Genomic DNA, 15,414 nt, shown 5'->3' on the forward strand with positions numbered 1-15,414 from the left:
GTGTGTGTGTGTGTGTGAACTACCACAGTGAAAAAAGTAACCTATGAAGATATTTTTAGCATTCTTATTTCATTTAAGTAAGGATTTAAGATTGAAAATATATTATTAATTTATCCATTCACTGTTATTATTTTTCTACTAGATTATTTAAGATAAAATTATTCACCTGCTATATTGAATGAAATAAGACTGGACTGAGCCTTATAATTCACGTTTCAAAATATTTTAAAAATCGTAAATTGTTATTTAATTATTAACTATTTTAGACTTATTTAAAAACTATATTAAGTGGGAACTTCCAAAATCCAACTGGCACTGGTTCATAACAAACATGTGATGCTGAGTCAGTTGCCAGGTTTTTATTCTAAGTGGGCGGTAAAAATAGCCCCCCCCCCCCTCCCCAGATTGACGCATAAGTTGTAATCCACCAGTACGCGTTGTTTTTGTTGACATCGCTCTCTCACAAGGCGGAACTTAATGATCTGAGTCACGCAAAGATCTGGAATTTGACCTACATACGTCACTTTGTCCATTACTTTGTGTAAGACGTCAGTGGTCATATGTGGGTCAGTTACAAAAATAGCTCAGCTGAGAGATTAGGAATTTCCAAATTTGCTATGCGAATAAAACACCAGGTAACAAACTAGATGCGTCATATTGGAAAATCTACTAGAATACGATGGAACTCCAAAGTCAAGTGGTAAGTTTCCTTTTTGTTTACGTAACTTATTATATTACTGTACGAGCATATATCCATAATTATTTAGCATAACTGTGCCAAACTGCATACCTGTATAAATGTTCTGCATGTACCCTGAGCAATATGATTCTATTGAATGCTAATATACGCCCCAACCTGTAGTCCTCGGCTGTCGTGGACTGAATATAAACACAATAAAGGAGTAACATGTACTCGATCTTAGTCGTTTACATTTCATATTTGGTATTTTCACTCAATCTTACTTCTATTTCTAAAGGAGCTGATGATACACGACTTTCTAGCGTGGTTAACGGAGATATCCGACTCCAACTTTCTGGAGTCTAAAGGCCCGAGTCTTCAACTCCTCAACACCTACGTCTATTATTACAAGGAAGATATAACCCAGTTTGCAGTATTTATCAAAAAGAGCAAAGAACTGATGTATACTCTTCACCAACAAGTGAGTATTATCAAAGCCTTTGTACGAAAACAGTGTTTATCACACGTAGGCCTATGTAACATATAATGAGTGACACTCTAGTTTCATTAAATTATTTTACACCGGTTTGCTCGAAATTAAGTTTGTAAACTGTTTATAACCTGCATGATATATATTCATGTTAAACGTTTTTGTCCCCTATAATCTTTTGTTTAATATTTGGTATAAATATTACTTTTAATGATACTTTAACACTGATGAAAAAAGGCGTTTTCACGTTATTTGTGTAGGTGATTTCATTCATTTCAATGGTTATTTTTCCTCCATATTTTAAGCACTGCTGTGTTTTGACTGTTATCTAAAGTCGAGTCAGTGTGTCAATATTTTCATATTTTTATCAGGGTTTTCCCCTCACAGTGAATGGTAAACAGGTCGTACACTTCTGTGAACCCAAGGAACAACTGGGCGAAGGAGAAATGTACTTTCAGGTAATTTAAGTCTCTCTTTTGATTTAAAATATTTATTATATATTTCCATATATTACAATGTTGCTTAAAAAAAAGGGTGAAATCAGTTGACCCTTCTCCATATTAGTTTAGTGTAGACACGTGTTCGGGGTTACCGGTGATTCACGTCCCTTACTCACTGAAAGACGAATAGAGGAAAAACCCATTTCCCAGGTAGAAAATCTTAGGTACGATAAAAATAGGTCCGAGTTGCAACCGTATGTTTAGACATGTAAGTTAACAGGGCAAATATGATATACATATATAAAATGAAAATATAATATATATAATAATTTTCTAATGTAGTCCTATCTATTGATTTTAATGAAGGTTGGTCGAACTTCCCCTGGCACTTTGGCCTTAAAATTTGCTAAGAGAAACTCCGAAGAAGCAAGTCCACAGGTATCCACTATTGAAGCCAAAGACTTCGCCAGGGCGTTTTCCGAGGATTATTTCGAAGAACTGAGGACAATAGGCCGGCAAAGTGGATCACCGATTGCCGACGGTCTTTTTCAAGAATGCATTGTGACAGATGTGAAACACAGCATTGTAACATACGTCGGTGTGGAACAACTAACACAGCGCCCACAGGTAGTGTATTTATTTTAATCTTAGAGACTCAGGTCAGAAACAGGTATTTTGGATTAAAACCGTTTTATTGAATGGGTTGATAACAGGCCTTATTTATGCAAAGATATAATAAAGCCCCCCCCCCCCCCCAAAAAAAAAAAATGATAAGCATTATTTATACGCAAAATGCGCACCATAATTAATGCACAGAGAGAGTCGCCCCACCTCTTAGTCCTATTACTGGTCGTGCCTACCACCTAACCATTTCTTATTATTTATTTGTAGGCATGTCCAGTGATGGAGGATATATCAACACCCGAGAAAACGGACATGGAAGAACTTCACTACGATTTCGAGATGCACTGTGTTCAAGAGTCTTGTGATGAGAAATGCACTGATGCCAATGGCGTGGAGGAGCTTTGTTGTCAATGTATAGAACTTTCAGAAGAAACCGCTAAGCGTGACGGCTTCTTTGCAAAATATGACTTTCAACGGAGTCAAAGTTCTTCCAGAACAACAACCCGGGAAGGAACATTTTTAAATAACCGCGTCGACCCTGTTGAAATATCTTCATCACGAGAAAACCAAGATTTGTCTAGCACGACTTCAGGATTAACACAAATACGGAACGACATAAGATTCACGTCTTCCAATAACCAACCCTACCCATCAACCCGAGAGGCCCTTAGAAGCCTGTCTGGAAAATAATGCTGGTTTCAACTTCTTTCGAAAGAGACAAAAAATTTAAAAGATATAAAGATCTGAATGACAAAATAATGACAAAGCAGGAAAGCATATGATTAATGGCTACTGTACGTAAATTTACTCCTATAGGTGTGAAGGGCAACAGTGAATGTTGGTTAGGAGTTATATAAATTATTATAATGCATATATGTAATCATAAGTTAGTCTGACTACATGCTGATTATCAAAAGATTAAAAGTCAAAGCTCGAAATGTGAAAAATTGAAATAATGTCAAACGCCTAAATCCGAAGATACAATAAAGGAAGAAAAAATATTACTACAATTACCAAGGTCATGATATTTTGCACAACGCCCAGTGTTTTCCAATTGTCTAATACCTCATGTATTAGTAGACTCAAACTATGTCAAGTAGAGACAGAAAGAGAAAGCGAGTAACAAAATTACACTGTAAACATTAATAGCCTATACATTTGTAGTGCATGTAGAATGGGCATAATGGTTGCATGCGGAATAGTTATCTTTAACAGTATATTTTCAATGAAAGGCCTATGTTTTTACACTGCAACACTTAAGTGAGAAAAAAATCAAAATTAATTGTGTTCATATGGCCAATTGTTACTCCCGTTTTCATTGAATTAACGTCTTGATAGTATGAATTATCAAAATACATATGGTTGATATTACGGTATATTTTTATAGTCCATTATTATTAATAAAACGTATTTAATATGATTTTCTTTGTTACACTTCTGTGATTTAAACTGATGTCCGAACATTTTTTTATCTTATCATAGACGATATGATTTTATAAATATGAAATAGGAATATTATTCAAAATTAGATTAATCTACTGATAAATTCAAATGCAAAGACATAATAAATTTAATAAAAATGAATAATGGCACAGTGAATTAGATACTTTACAAAACGATTCCAAGAAATACAAATTATCACAGTTTCACACGATGACTCTAATCTTATACCACGTTATTCAGTAGTCAAATGACACTCAGCAAAGAGACCGAAAAAACTCGTCACTCAGAATGTTAAACTTAATACCGTGTCCATAAAGCCACTAAGTGCAAGTGTCATCAAAACTTGCAAGAACACAAAAAATTATTCCTTGAAACGAAGTTTGATGTTCAACATTCATTTAGTGGGTCCACGCCGAACACCTGTTGTCATATTCTCAGTTGCAATGCAAAGAAATAAAATTAAAGAGGGATTAATAAACTATCCTCTTCTTGAATATCGAATACACATTTTTTTCTTCATCCTGTGCGGCTACACGGCTTTTCCTTCATTAAACGTCCACGGACCAGGGCCCCGTAACTCGTATGTGATATCGCTATTCGCAATGCGCGATGTTTTCGAGTTACGGGCCCAGTTTTACGAATTGGAGTTCATAAATTGTTTAATCCTATCTTCCAGTTGCTTTGCTTCCAGTTGTTTTACGAGTTGGAGTTCATGAATTGTTTAATCCTATCTTCCAGTTGCTTTTGTTTCTGTTTCTCTTCTTGCACACGCCTTTCTATTTTATTCAACGTGGTGTTTCCGCTTTCTACACCAGGGGGGTACGGTGCTGTCAAGACGTCCGGACTTGATGTGTGCAACTCTCGCAGTTTGGTGACGCTCCTCGGTGTAAGTGGAGCAACCGGGGAACGCGGGGTGCGGGGGGAGTGAATGTCAGGTAAACTTTCCTGAAGTTTAACATCCGGAGCTTCACAGCCCGTGTTTAGTTCTATACTCTGCCGCATGTTCTTCGGCAAGCCCACACGCAGCCCACCAGTGCCTGAACTTAGCAGATATGTCCGATGATCCTTCTTTTTATCAAAATCGAATTTTACAACTGGGATGTCATCTGGGGGATCAGGTGTCAAGGGCCTTGTTTTCTTTTGTACTCTTGCTTTTAAGGACGCGACAAACTGCACTGCCATCATTGGGTCGGCGATAGAATATGAACGATTTCGTTTTCGAACTGGTTCTCTTGGCTGACATTCGCGAATCGCTTCGTTATCGGAAAAGGGCTCAAGGTTCTCTTGAGATGGCAATTCTTCTTCTTCGGGAATAGTGATATCTATGTCGACAAGTGATTTCTCCGAAGACGAACGCCTGCGTTGCAACAAAATCTGAGGTAAATTGCTGCGCTTTTCTAAAAGCTTCCCGCCAGTATAGCTTGCTAAAGCCGAGAGATCCACAGAATTACTCCGTCCTCGCCGTAGTCTTGGGGGCGGGGGAGGATCTACGCTAGTATCGGAAGCGCCGCTGTCAGAAACGTCCGTGCTTCTTTTCACTTTCTCTTTGAATTCCTCCATTTCTTTATCAAAAGCTTCATTTTCGTAATTTGATTCTTTGAAATCAGGAATTTCTTTGCCAGAGTTTGTGCGATCTTTGGCTTTAGCACTCGAGCCATTTTTCCTTTTTTGAGGGGCATCCGACGCCTCAGCACAAGCGAGGGCTCGTCGCCTAGGCTTTCGTCTCACCTTCGAAGTGACTGGATCCATTTTCTCGTCTTCGGTCTCCGAATGGTCGCCCTGCGTATTTTGATTATCGTTTTTTCGTGGATCCGAATCTACCTGATCCTCAAACGTATTTTCGGGGCTGCTCGCATCCGTTTCTACTGTGTCTGAATTTTTCAGCTTATCATTTACATATATTTCTGATGAAGAAGTATTGTCATCCAAGTTAGAGATATCGTGCTTTTTATGGTGCGTCATTAATTTTTGTCGCCTGTTGCGTCGTGTAGGTAAAGGAGAGTGGGCTTCGTTATCGGCATCGTAATTTTCCTGGGAGTTCCCGACCGAGAGGGCAGCCTGATTCTTATTTGGCACTAGTTTTGTGATAAACGTTTCGTCTGGCTTTGTGTCATCCTGGTGTGTATTTTTCACAGTGCGCGTGATGTCAATAGGGGTGCCTAGTCTTGGACTTATTGGCGGTTTTCCTGGATAGAAGCCAGTCGTGTCGTCCAGGTGACTCACAGCGATGGAGTGCCTCCTTCCTGCCCCCCTTGAAGCCCCCGTTGGTGCTAGAGAGTTCAAACTTGCCAATTGTTTTCTCATGTTTCTTTCTTCGACACTAAGACCCTTTAAAGTTCTTTTATACTCCCTTTCAACTTCCTTTGTCACTCTCTCTTGCTGTCTCTCTGCCAAATGGTGTTGCTGCACCATTCGTTTCAGGTTGTCGGGTCGCCCTAAGAATTTGTCCGCTAGAGACTTCATACTGGCGTTTCCGGGGTCGTCCTTTTTCCCCATCTTGCAATGTGATGTCTTGTGATAGCAAACTTCTGGTTTTCTCTTTAAATTGTCCTACTGCTGTCTGTCTCGTCAGCGCCTGTAATTGTTGGCGGAATTACATTTTGGTTATTTGGACATTTAATACAAAAAATGTCAAGTATACATTAAAAAACTCGCCATGTTTTGGACCTCTAAGAGCGTGCCCTGCCACGTGTGGTTGCAACGAGCGAATGTCGTATTTCCCTTTTGTTTCAACTCTAGCAGCTGGTTTTAAAGCTTGACCACTCTGAAAGGGTTGAGCAGGTGCGCGCTGACCATAGGTCAATGGCGTCCAAGATCCTAGACCCTGGTTCAGGACATTTATGAACTGCAACTTCGTATCAATCTAAGGCCTTAAATCAAAACAACTTAAACGTGACTAATATGCTTTATGCATTTCGATTCATTATACAAAACTGACCCCAAAAAACACAATCTTCGCTCACGTTCCTAAATGAAAGGCATATTTGTTTTCGGCGGAATTGAGGTTTGTTAAAGTTTAATAATAAGTTTACTTTGCGTAACTGTATAAATTGCCGGGTTTGTCTCATTCGAATACAAAATGCGCGGATAAATATTATTCACTGAACCTAGACAACGAATAAATGAGGTCCCGAATTCAGACCCACTTATTGTTGAATAAGCGAACGTAAATAATTACCACAATTTTCCTTAGAATGTGCATAGTTACATTGAACAATGTGCACTATTGAATATTGATGACTTTGGTTATATTGAATAAGTTAAATTTAGACATATAGCCAACCAACCTGTTGTAATGTTTAACATTAAATATATAGTTTTTATTACAAAAACCAGTTCATATTATGAATAAAATGTATTGGATTTTGAACAAAAAAATCCAATGAATGGTGGTCCCTATTTTGGAAACATGGGTTACAGGGCTATTTAAAATATAAAACCACAGAAATGAAACATTTCAGCAGCTCGAGCAATGCTTATGAATGATTATGAAATGTAGTCGTTTGTTTTCTTCGGCGAACTAATTTTAATCAGTTGATTTAATACAGCAAGGCTTACAATTGTCGAAATATATGAATTTGTATGTGAAATATAAAAATCTTGATATATTGATAGATAATTACTTTGATGAATATCTCAAGTACAAGTTTAAATTGACGACTCTGCGGATGCTGATTTCAGCGCCTTTTATATAAGTTACGTTCGTTTACGGACTCGATGCAACCAAGAATAATAATCACCAATCGAATAACACCATTGAAAAATCAAAATAATGAACTGGTTATGCAGTTTTGAAATGCTGAGTTATGCTTACTAAAGCACAAGATCATCCAGCTCTGTTCTGGAAGTACACGGCCAGTGCACACAATCAATTGGCCAGTTGGTGATTTTTGTGCTCAAGAACGAAACATTCCGGTACAACAGACAACCTTCGGGTAAGGGAGAAAAAGGGCACCACCTGCGCCCCGATTTCTGACCAAAAGGGTTAATCGCAAGCATGATATTCTTGCATCTTTTTCCTTAATGAACATACATTTTTATCGCATTTTTATAGTTTTCTTTTCATGCCAACTTCATTTTACACAAACTGTTTTTTTAAACAATTTTTTAAAGCTCTATTCGTTCGATGGGAAAGGAATTCATTAGCATTTCTTTCTTCGCGTACAATCATTTTGACACCTTTTTATTTATTTATTTTTTTTTTGACCTTGTAAGAGTTTAAATATTGCAGATTCAAGGTGATCAATAGCAAATCTTTTTCAATTCAGGCACAAATGTTATCCGCTTTGCCTTAAAATTATACTCTCAAGCAACAACCTCATTGAAACAGTTTTTAGGCAGAATTTATTCTCGTGCAAAATTTTTGTTTGAGTTTTGGTCTTTAATTAATGGGCCAGAATCGAATGTTAAATTGCAGTGTAAAAGTCTCCGATACAAAGAAACTTCAATTAATATAAAATGATGTTAATTCCAAGTTACCATTATAAAATGCAGTCTTACCTTGTACATAGCTTCCGAGACTACACTGTATGAGTGCTACTCGTGATATAGTAAGAGAGCTTCATTGACAAGGTCACTCATCTTTATTGCATACCAGAATCAATAATCTCAAGATGCCACGTATTACATATTTGTCAGCTTTCCCCCATGAGGGAGAATTTCATCATTGTGCTCGTTCAGGCTCAACTAAAACAATTGTTTGCCCATAGCGACAGGAACTTGTTTGCAAATGTACTGGTATAACGGGTTTTAGAGTCTTTCAAATAGAATCAGTGCCTTTTGATATATCGTTCCTCTGATTATAGGACTTTCAGAAAAGATTGTACGTTAATCAAATGAAACATGACGATTTATTCTACAGAGAAAATGTGTATTGAAGAAAACGCAAGGTACATTTATACTAAGAGACAGGAATTGGAATAACCATAATAGTCATAATAGGATAAACTCTAAAATCAATGACTGGGTCCTTGTCAGGATGCTAGCAAAAGCCATTGTCAGAGTGAAAGCCAAGTCAAAATTTTCCACCTAAAACAAAGAAAAACAGACTTTTTTCTGCTATTCTTTCCAACTATTTGATGTTATGTTTGTTATGGGACCGCAGCATCTGGCGGATTGAGGTCAAGATAAAAGGCCAGACGATATGAAAGTCATACCATGTTGTTAACAGCACGTACATCAGTCTGTTAACCTTATGCAACTAGCCCGCGAACGTCAGAAAGTATTTGTATACAATTTATACAAGCGTTTGCTATCTTTCTTGGCTCTACTGTACTGATAGAGTGAAATATGGCTCTGTGGAGAACAACCTCAAACTCTCAGCCCAGTGTTGTTCACTCTAGCAGATCCAGGTTACAATATCGGCAGTTTATTGGTAAAGGCTCGCCTCTCTCTCTCTCTCTCTCTCTCTCTCTCTCTCCTGTAATACCCTCCCTCCCTCTCTCTCTCTCTCTCTCTCTCTCTCTCTCTCTCTCTCTCTGTTTGTGTGTGAGTGTGTGTGCGCGCGTTTACATCATGAAACATAAGTAAGCTCAATTACTGAATGGCAGCCTTGGTTAAAAATACAAGTCTTGATACTTTAGCTCAGATTACACCTCACTTATCACTGGCAATCCAGGGGGAATTCACGCTGTTGATTTGTCTCCAAACGATGCATTTGTTCAGCATTGCGAGTATAATGTAATGTAGAATGAAAGCTTTTAATGTCATTTAGAATAATCCACGGTAATTGAACTGTGTTTATGAAGGTAGACAGATTCAGTGCATCTCATCTCATCCATTCTCAAATGTAGGTGACTGGATGGAGAGAGATCCACATGTCTCAGCTAGATATAGCTCTGTGACATCGTTGACAGAGAAAAAAGCAATAAATATAGGCATATACCAAAGAATAACACATCTGACATTTCATTTTCATTTACATTATTTTTTTTCTCGATGAAGTCTGTTTAAGTAACTGCACTCAAAGGATAGTTTACACACAGCATCGAGGTCGCTGTGCACCGTGATCGACGAAAACATTTACTACAAAACATGGTTTATTTCACTTATATCTTTATTCCTACAGTTTCAGATGACAAATATATCTGCTTTGAATTTTGGACCATAAAGGTGCAGAATAGAGAAAAAAACGTTGGCACATTTTTTTCACACAAAGTGACGTCATTAGGACAGATCCGTGCTCGTTTAATGTAGAAAAGGGAGTCGACCTGCAGAAACAACTGGACACAGGATGTATGTTACATAGCAGACTATTTTAGATGACCTCAGTCCGCCTTAAAGTTAACACAAGCTTGCCCTTAGTTTCCAGCTCAGCTGTCGATATATTGCGGGCCACTATTACTGGGAGACAGATGTGAATAACGAGGTCTACACGTCTGATATTCCAACTGAATAGAAAATAAGGATGGTTAAGTCAAACTCCTATAAGTTAGGAAATATCAAGAACAGATCAACGCATTAATATTATTGTCTTACGTTCATAATGCAATCAGATTTAACTTGCCGTTGGAATAGCGTCAAAGTGCATTACTACATACGGTAAGCCCGTGTCAGCGTGTGCATGGGTTGCTAATACAGTCCAACGTCTGCTTGGAGCTAGACTAATCCAATTTTGTTGCAACATGGGAGTGATCTAATGTCAATGCACATTATCACACAAACGGAAACTGTTTTAGATTCTGATATCCCGTGTATACATATCATAGCCGGTATATTTCAACGTGAAAAATCAATATGTGTAAATAGTGAAGCTTGCTACTCATAATTATTTCCCAAAGTAAGACTTTTTAAGGGAGCAAAGCCCATTAGATGAAGTAAAGCCAATCTTAAGCGTTAACAATTTGAATGCTAAATTCTTGTGAGAGATGTAGACGGTTATCGAATCAGCTTCATTCTTAGCAAATGCTCTTTAAATTTTAAGTCCCCGAAAGAGCAATAAAATTCATTCATACAGGAGAATGAAAACCAGAATGTTTTTGAAATGGGTTCATAATAAAATGGTTCGGTGAATGCTGGAAGTCACATCGGCTCTGCTTGACATCTCCCGAAATCGAATGAGTGAACCGTTTCATATCTGACCTCATCATAGCATACAGACGTCATACAGTCAGAGGTCAGCCATATTAACAGAACGTCATGAATGTTTGACTACCACCTTCATCAAACCAAGCCCAGATCCAGATCGGTCACTTTCAGTCTGCTTTTTCTATCTTTGTTCAAGATGAAACTACACAATGATGTACAGATATCTATAATCTCTAATTAAGCTATAAAATAATAATAAACCATAATTAATTGAGCAAATCAGACCCACATATCTGCCAATGAATTTCTAAGTTTGCTGCACGCGTTCAATTCACCGTTGGTCGAAATCTATGACGTCATCACACCAATTAACGGTGCATCAGTCATTGGGCTGCATGTTATAAGTACCATCCACCACAAATCAGGCGGGAAATTATACCCATGCACTATTATATCAAAATGAAAAAAAATAAAAATAACTCATTCAACTGAATCTAAAATGAAAATAGGTCTCTAATAAAATGACTATGCAATAATTATAGTTACGATACTATGCTTGTCTATGTTGTTCTGCTGTCCATGTCCGCCGCTAGAGGGGCATTGTGGAGTAATAGGTGAGGGACCGTTCCATGGCTTCCCCTGGAGTGAAGATAGGCCTATAGCCCAATACTTCCCGCGCCTGGGAACCGTTGTAAAAAGCAGTAGTGCAGCATAGCGCGACTTCTTCCTTGTTAACAAGCAGAGGAATCTTCACCAGAGGGGAGAGCAGCCAAATTAGTAACTCCATTAAGGCCCAGAAGTAGTACACCACTACGAAGGGGATTCTCACAGGTAAGAGCTCGATTTGCCTTGCTTCCAAGAAGGGTTTCATGAAGGTGAAATTGTCGCATATTGGAGTGTCGTCTGTAATAAGATAAGCCTTGCCGCATACGCCTGGGTCCTTACGTGTCATGGCCGCGAGGGCGACCACGTGGGCCCATGCGACGTTCCCCACGTAAACGCGTTGAATTTTGGCGTCCGCTGAGCCAAGAGCTGGGAGGTAACCGTAAAACAACTTACGCCCGGTACGTATAACGGTGGTGACATACATTGAATCTCCTTCGCCGTACAGACCGCAGGGCCGCAAGGAAACGGTGGCAAGCTTGTTCCCGTTTTGAAGCCGGTGGCCGTTGGCGAGGAGCACCATCTTTTCAGCCTCCTCCTTACTTGTCGAGTACCCGTTCAGAATGATCTTGTTGTGCTTATGTTTGATCTTCTCGTCCACGTCGTCTTCGTTTGCATTGACAATCGGGTCGAAGGTTCTTCCCAGTTCTGAGCTGGACGTATAGATCAAGCGGTCGATGTTGTGTGCGACGCATGCTTTAATGATGTTGGCGGTCCCTGAGAAAATTGAATCACATCACTGTAAAACTGCTTTAATCGTGGAATCATTGTATCTCTACATCTTGCTTAATTTAGATAATCATACATGTAATCATAATCACGATGAACGATTTTAAAGAATATAATGAGATGGAGTGAAAAAGGTGATATTTTCTTTAACATACATGAAATTGAAAATACATTAATATGATATTGTATACTTCACAGGCTGTGATGTTTAAGATGCGGCATAAATTTATTTAATTTAGGTGACTTTAGTGAAAAAAATCCGTATATAGCCCTGTTCAAATACTATAACCTGCTTTTGTTTAAAATATGGCCACATGACAAAAAAACTGGTCAATTCGGTGCCCACTTTGCAAACCAGTTTTTATATATTTTTGTCCACACTTGTGGTTCAAAGAAGACTATCTCAAATACGGCATTAGCCAAAAATATCAGAAGTAAAGTTGATTTATCCCGAAAAAGAGGATGCAAACGGATTACCTTGCACGTTAATTCTTTTCAACTTCTCTACATCTTGCCTGTGGCTGGTATCTATAAGGGAGGCGCAGTGGATCACCGCATTGACACCCTGGAACGATCTCTCTATGTCGCGTAGATTGGTGATATCTCCCTTGACGAACTTCAACTGTATTTTCGGATTTTCTGTGAAATTTAGAGGTGATATTATTACATGGCAGCTAAAGTTTGGTGAAATGTATTGTTTTTTGTACGTGTGCGTGTAAGTTTATATGAGAGCGAGACTGTGTGTTTGTGCGCGCGCGTGTACGTGTCGCGCGTCTTCATTTGTGCGTAAGCGTTATTTCTATATTACCACAGCATTTCATAACTAGGTAGAAAAATGCAAAGTTTCCATTAATATGCATTTTAAACAAACGAAAAGAAAAGAAAAAGATGGTATCGCAAATATGAATTACCATCATTAAACATGACAATTTCCTAACAGCACTCAACTACGTGCAAATTTTTCCGTCCGTCCGTCCGTAATAATTTACGTAAGATTCCCACCTACCAGTAAAGGAAAACGACTTCGGTCTATCTTGAATGTCTAGAACCCGTATTTCAGTAATTCCTTCACCCACTCTTTTCCAACAATAAATTGATAATGTGGCGACCAAGGAAACCGCATCCACCGAGGACAAGGACTACATCACTGTGAGCACCGTTGCTGAGCATAACTGAAATTGAACAAATATTTTATATATTCACAGTACTGTCCATGAGGTAAGCATCGGTAGTGTCATGACGCGGGGATATGCTAACCACAAATAATTAACACATTGTTTCCAAATTACCTTTGTTTCAAAGTCTTCCTTGGTGATGTGATAACGAAAATGTAGCAATCTCAGTAGGCTCACTTATGAATACATCGGTGTATACTTCTGTTCTTTTTGTGGGTATTGAATTGGGGGAAGTATTGTGTAGAAGGTACTCTCGAATATATCCACTTCTGGCTGATATAGATAACGTTAAATCATATAACTAGTTTTAGGATCAACAAGCCGACTTATATCCAAATATCAACAGAGTCACCGTTACGAAAAACGTTACGCTGAGAAACACTTACGCGGAGAGACACTGGTGACGAGTAAACGAACAGATTCAAAAGTGTCTGTACATAAAAAAATTAAGTAACATCTTTTTCGAATGAGCAGTATGTAGACTAATGGTAGCGGCACTTTGAGTATAAATTGTGAAATGATTTGGCCAAAGATTTTGCTCGAAGTCAGATGACATATTAAGTTCATATGAAACTGTACTTAATAATTGAAATCAAGATAACAGACGCACTCCGATCGATACAGCTAGTCAGGTGCTGTTGAGGCTCAATTAGCATATATTAGACAATCCGAGTTTAACATTAAAATATTACAGGCATTGTAAACTTATGCTGGAAAAACTATTTCAGATTTATATTGTAAATTCGTCACAATTTAGATTTATATATTAACTGCGCCATATATATTCATATATATATATATATATTTGATTTTCGTGACCGACTTACCAACGCCCTTCACATGACAACATTTCTACATTAAATCAGGCAGAAAATAGCCTTAACGCAACTGCAATTATCATATTTAATATCAGTGATAATGACCCCGTCAGCTTGCGTGGCTGGGAGGGAGGACACTTTACCGTCTGCTACCTCAAGTGCGCTCTAAAAAGAATAAAGGAGTTGGCATCGATTTTTCTGCAATGTCTCAGATGAAGATGCCTTTTAGTTTACATCGTAAATCTAACAACAATTGGGCTACAATTAATTAAGATGCCAAGCAGTTGCTATATGGGGATTTCGTTCCCATACCAGTATCTGCCTCTTGCTTGGATCAAAATTGTCCTCATTACGATCTGCTCACTAAGTTAGACCGTGCCCTTATAAATAGTCTAAACACAAACAGTGAACGAAGTGCAAACGTAGTACTATATGCCAAAGCACACCACGACGCTATTTCTTTTTAGTGTAATATGCATTTGAAGACGTCCTAGTTCAACACATATGTATGCCACATCACTTAAAAAAGTCGGCAGGCTGACAAAAAAACAAGGAAAACGTCAGTTAATGAGAACCACATGTCGCGGGAATGTCACGGTCAGTTAGCGACAATGTGAGAGGAATAGAATCTAATAGAGATGACTGCTTTGGTAATAATTTACAGCCTTCATGTAGTATTCATGTAGTCTGCGTGCATCTATATGGAAGTGCTTTCGCAGTGGCCAACTCAGTCTTTCACAGAGCAGCCCGGGCAATGATGTTAAAACCCATGACTAACTCAGGCATAGATATTTATCAACAAATACTTCTGTAGGCCTAATACATTTGATGGGGCTTGGCTAAATGCTCGCGAATAACGAGTCTGTCTGTACTAGTTGGCAGTAACGGACCCACCTCCTGTCCCCCGCCTATTATGCCAACAACGAAACCTTTACAACAAATCACCAATCCCTCGCCCAATAATAAAATATCATACAAGAAACATATATATCATTGCCATGGTTGATGTGCATTAAGGCATATCTGTGTACCACCATACTCACAGGGTAAGCTATTGTTTCGCCCATGACTTGCTCGATGTTCATGTCCTCCAGATCGCCCCATGCTGTCCGTGAATTACTGAGAAGCCTCTCGCCCCGACGTCCCCCTCTCGGCTGTGCTGTTTGGGCGTGTCAGTGCATCAGAAGGCGGCCGCCCGGCTTCTAAGAAAAAGAGTCGTCACCCAAAGTTGCGTGATCAGCACGCCATGCCGAGGAGAGACATGCGGAGCTGCCTGCCTGAACCGTAGACTGTGTACATGTACTGATCAATGGTTTAAAAATACCAC

The 15,414-nt window shown here is 38.7% G+C and overlaps 2 protein-coding genes across 2 annotated transcripts; one reads left to right on the forward strand and one right to left on the reverse strand.

Moving 5' to 3' along the window:
• The first annotated feature begins 482 nt into the window (after positions 1-482).
• LOC106178892 (uncharacterized) lies at positions 483-3,653 on the forward strand. The gene is made up of 5 exons (XM_013562254.2): positions 483-700; positions 978-1,160; positions 1,541-1,627; positions 1,976-2,236; positions 2,501-3,653. Exons 1-5 carry the CDS (start codon positions 680-682, stop codon positions 2,921-2,923), a joined length of 975 nt encoding a protein of 324 aa, XP_013417708.2. The 5' UTR covers positions 483-679; the 3' UTR covers positions 2,924-3,653.
• Positions 3,654-9,713: 6,060 nt separating this feature from the next.
• LOC106170818 (3 beta-hydroxysteroid dehydrogenase type 7) lies at positions 9,714-13,309 on the reverse strand. Its single transcript, XM_087004342.1, has 4 exons — positions 13,298-13,309; positions 13,101-13,233; positions 12,572-12,733; positions 9,714-12,082 (listed from the first exon to the last, which is right to left on the reverse strand). The coding sequence occupies exons 1-4, from the start codon at positions 13,307-13,309 to the stop codon at positions 11,292-11,294; spliced, it is 1,098 nt and encodes a 365-aa protein (XP_086860468.1). The 3' UTR covers positions 9,714-11,291.
• Between the last annotated feature and the right edge of the window lie 2,105 nt (positions 13,310-15,414).

Source organism: Lingula anatina, chromosome 2 (genome assembly GCF_051362555.1).
Source record: "Lingula anatina isolate TDL-2025a chromosome 2, LinAna3.0, whole genome shotgun sequence".
Lineage (NCBI taxonomy): Eukaryota > Metazoa > Brachiopoda > Lingulata > Lingulida > Lingulidae > Lingula > Lingula anatina.

Excerpts from the sequence above, each read along its gene's own strand:
- LOC106170818 (XM_087004342.1), bottom strand. Across the intron at positions 12,734-13,100 it reads GAAGTCGTTTTCCTTTACTG|AAAATCCGAAAATACAGTTG; the intron begins GTAGGTGGGAAT and ends TAAATTTCACAG. Across the intron at positions 12,083-12,571 it reads GAAAAGAATTAACGTGCAAG|GGACCGCCAACATCATTAAA; the intron begins GTAATCCGTTTG and ends CAATTTTCTCAG.
- LOC106178892 (XM_013562254.2), top strand. The coding sequence starts at position 680 with ATGGAACTCCAAAGTCAAGTG. Across the intron at positions 1,161-1,540 it reads TGTATACTCTTCACCAACAA|GGTTTTCCCCTCACAGTGAA; the intron begins GTGAGTATTATC and ends TATTTTTATCAG. Across the intron at positions 1,628-1,975 it reads AAGGAGAAATGTACTTTCAG|GTTGGTCGAACTTCCCCTGG; the intron begins GTAATTTAAGTC and ends ATTTTAATGAAG.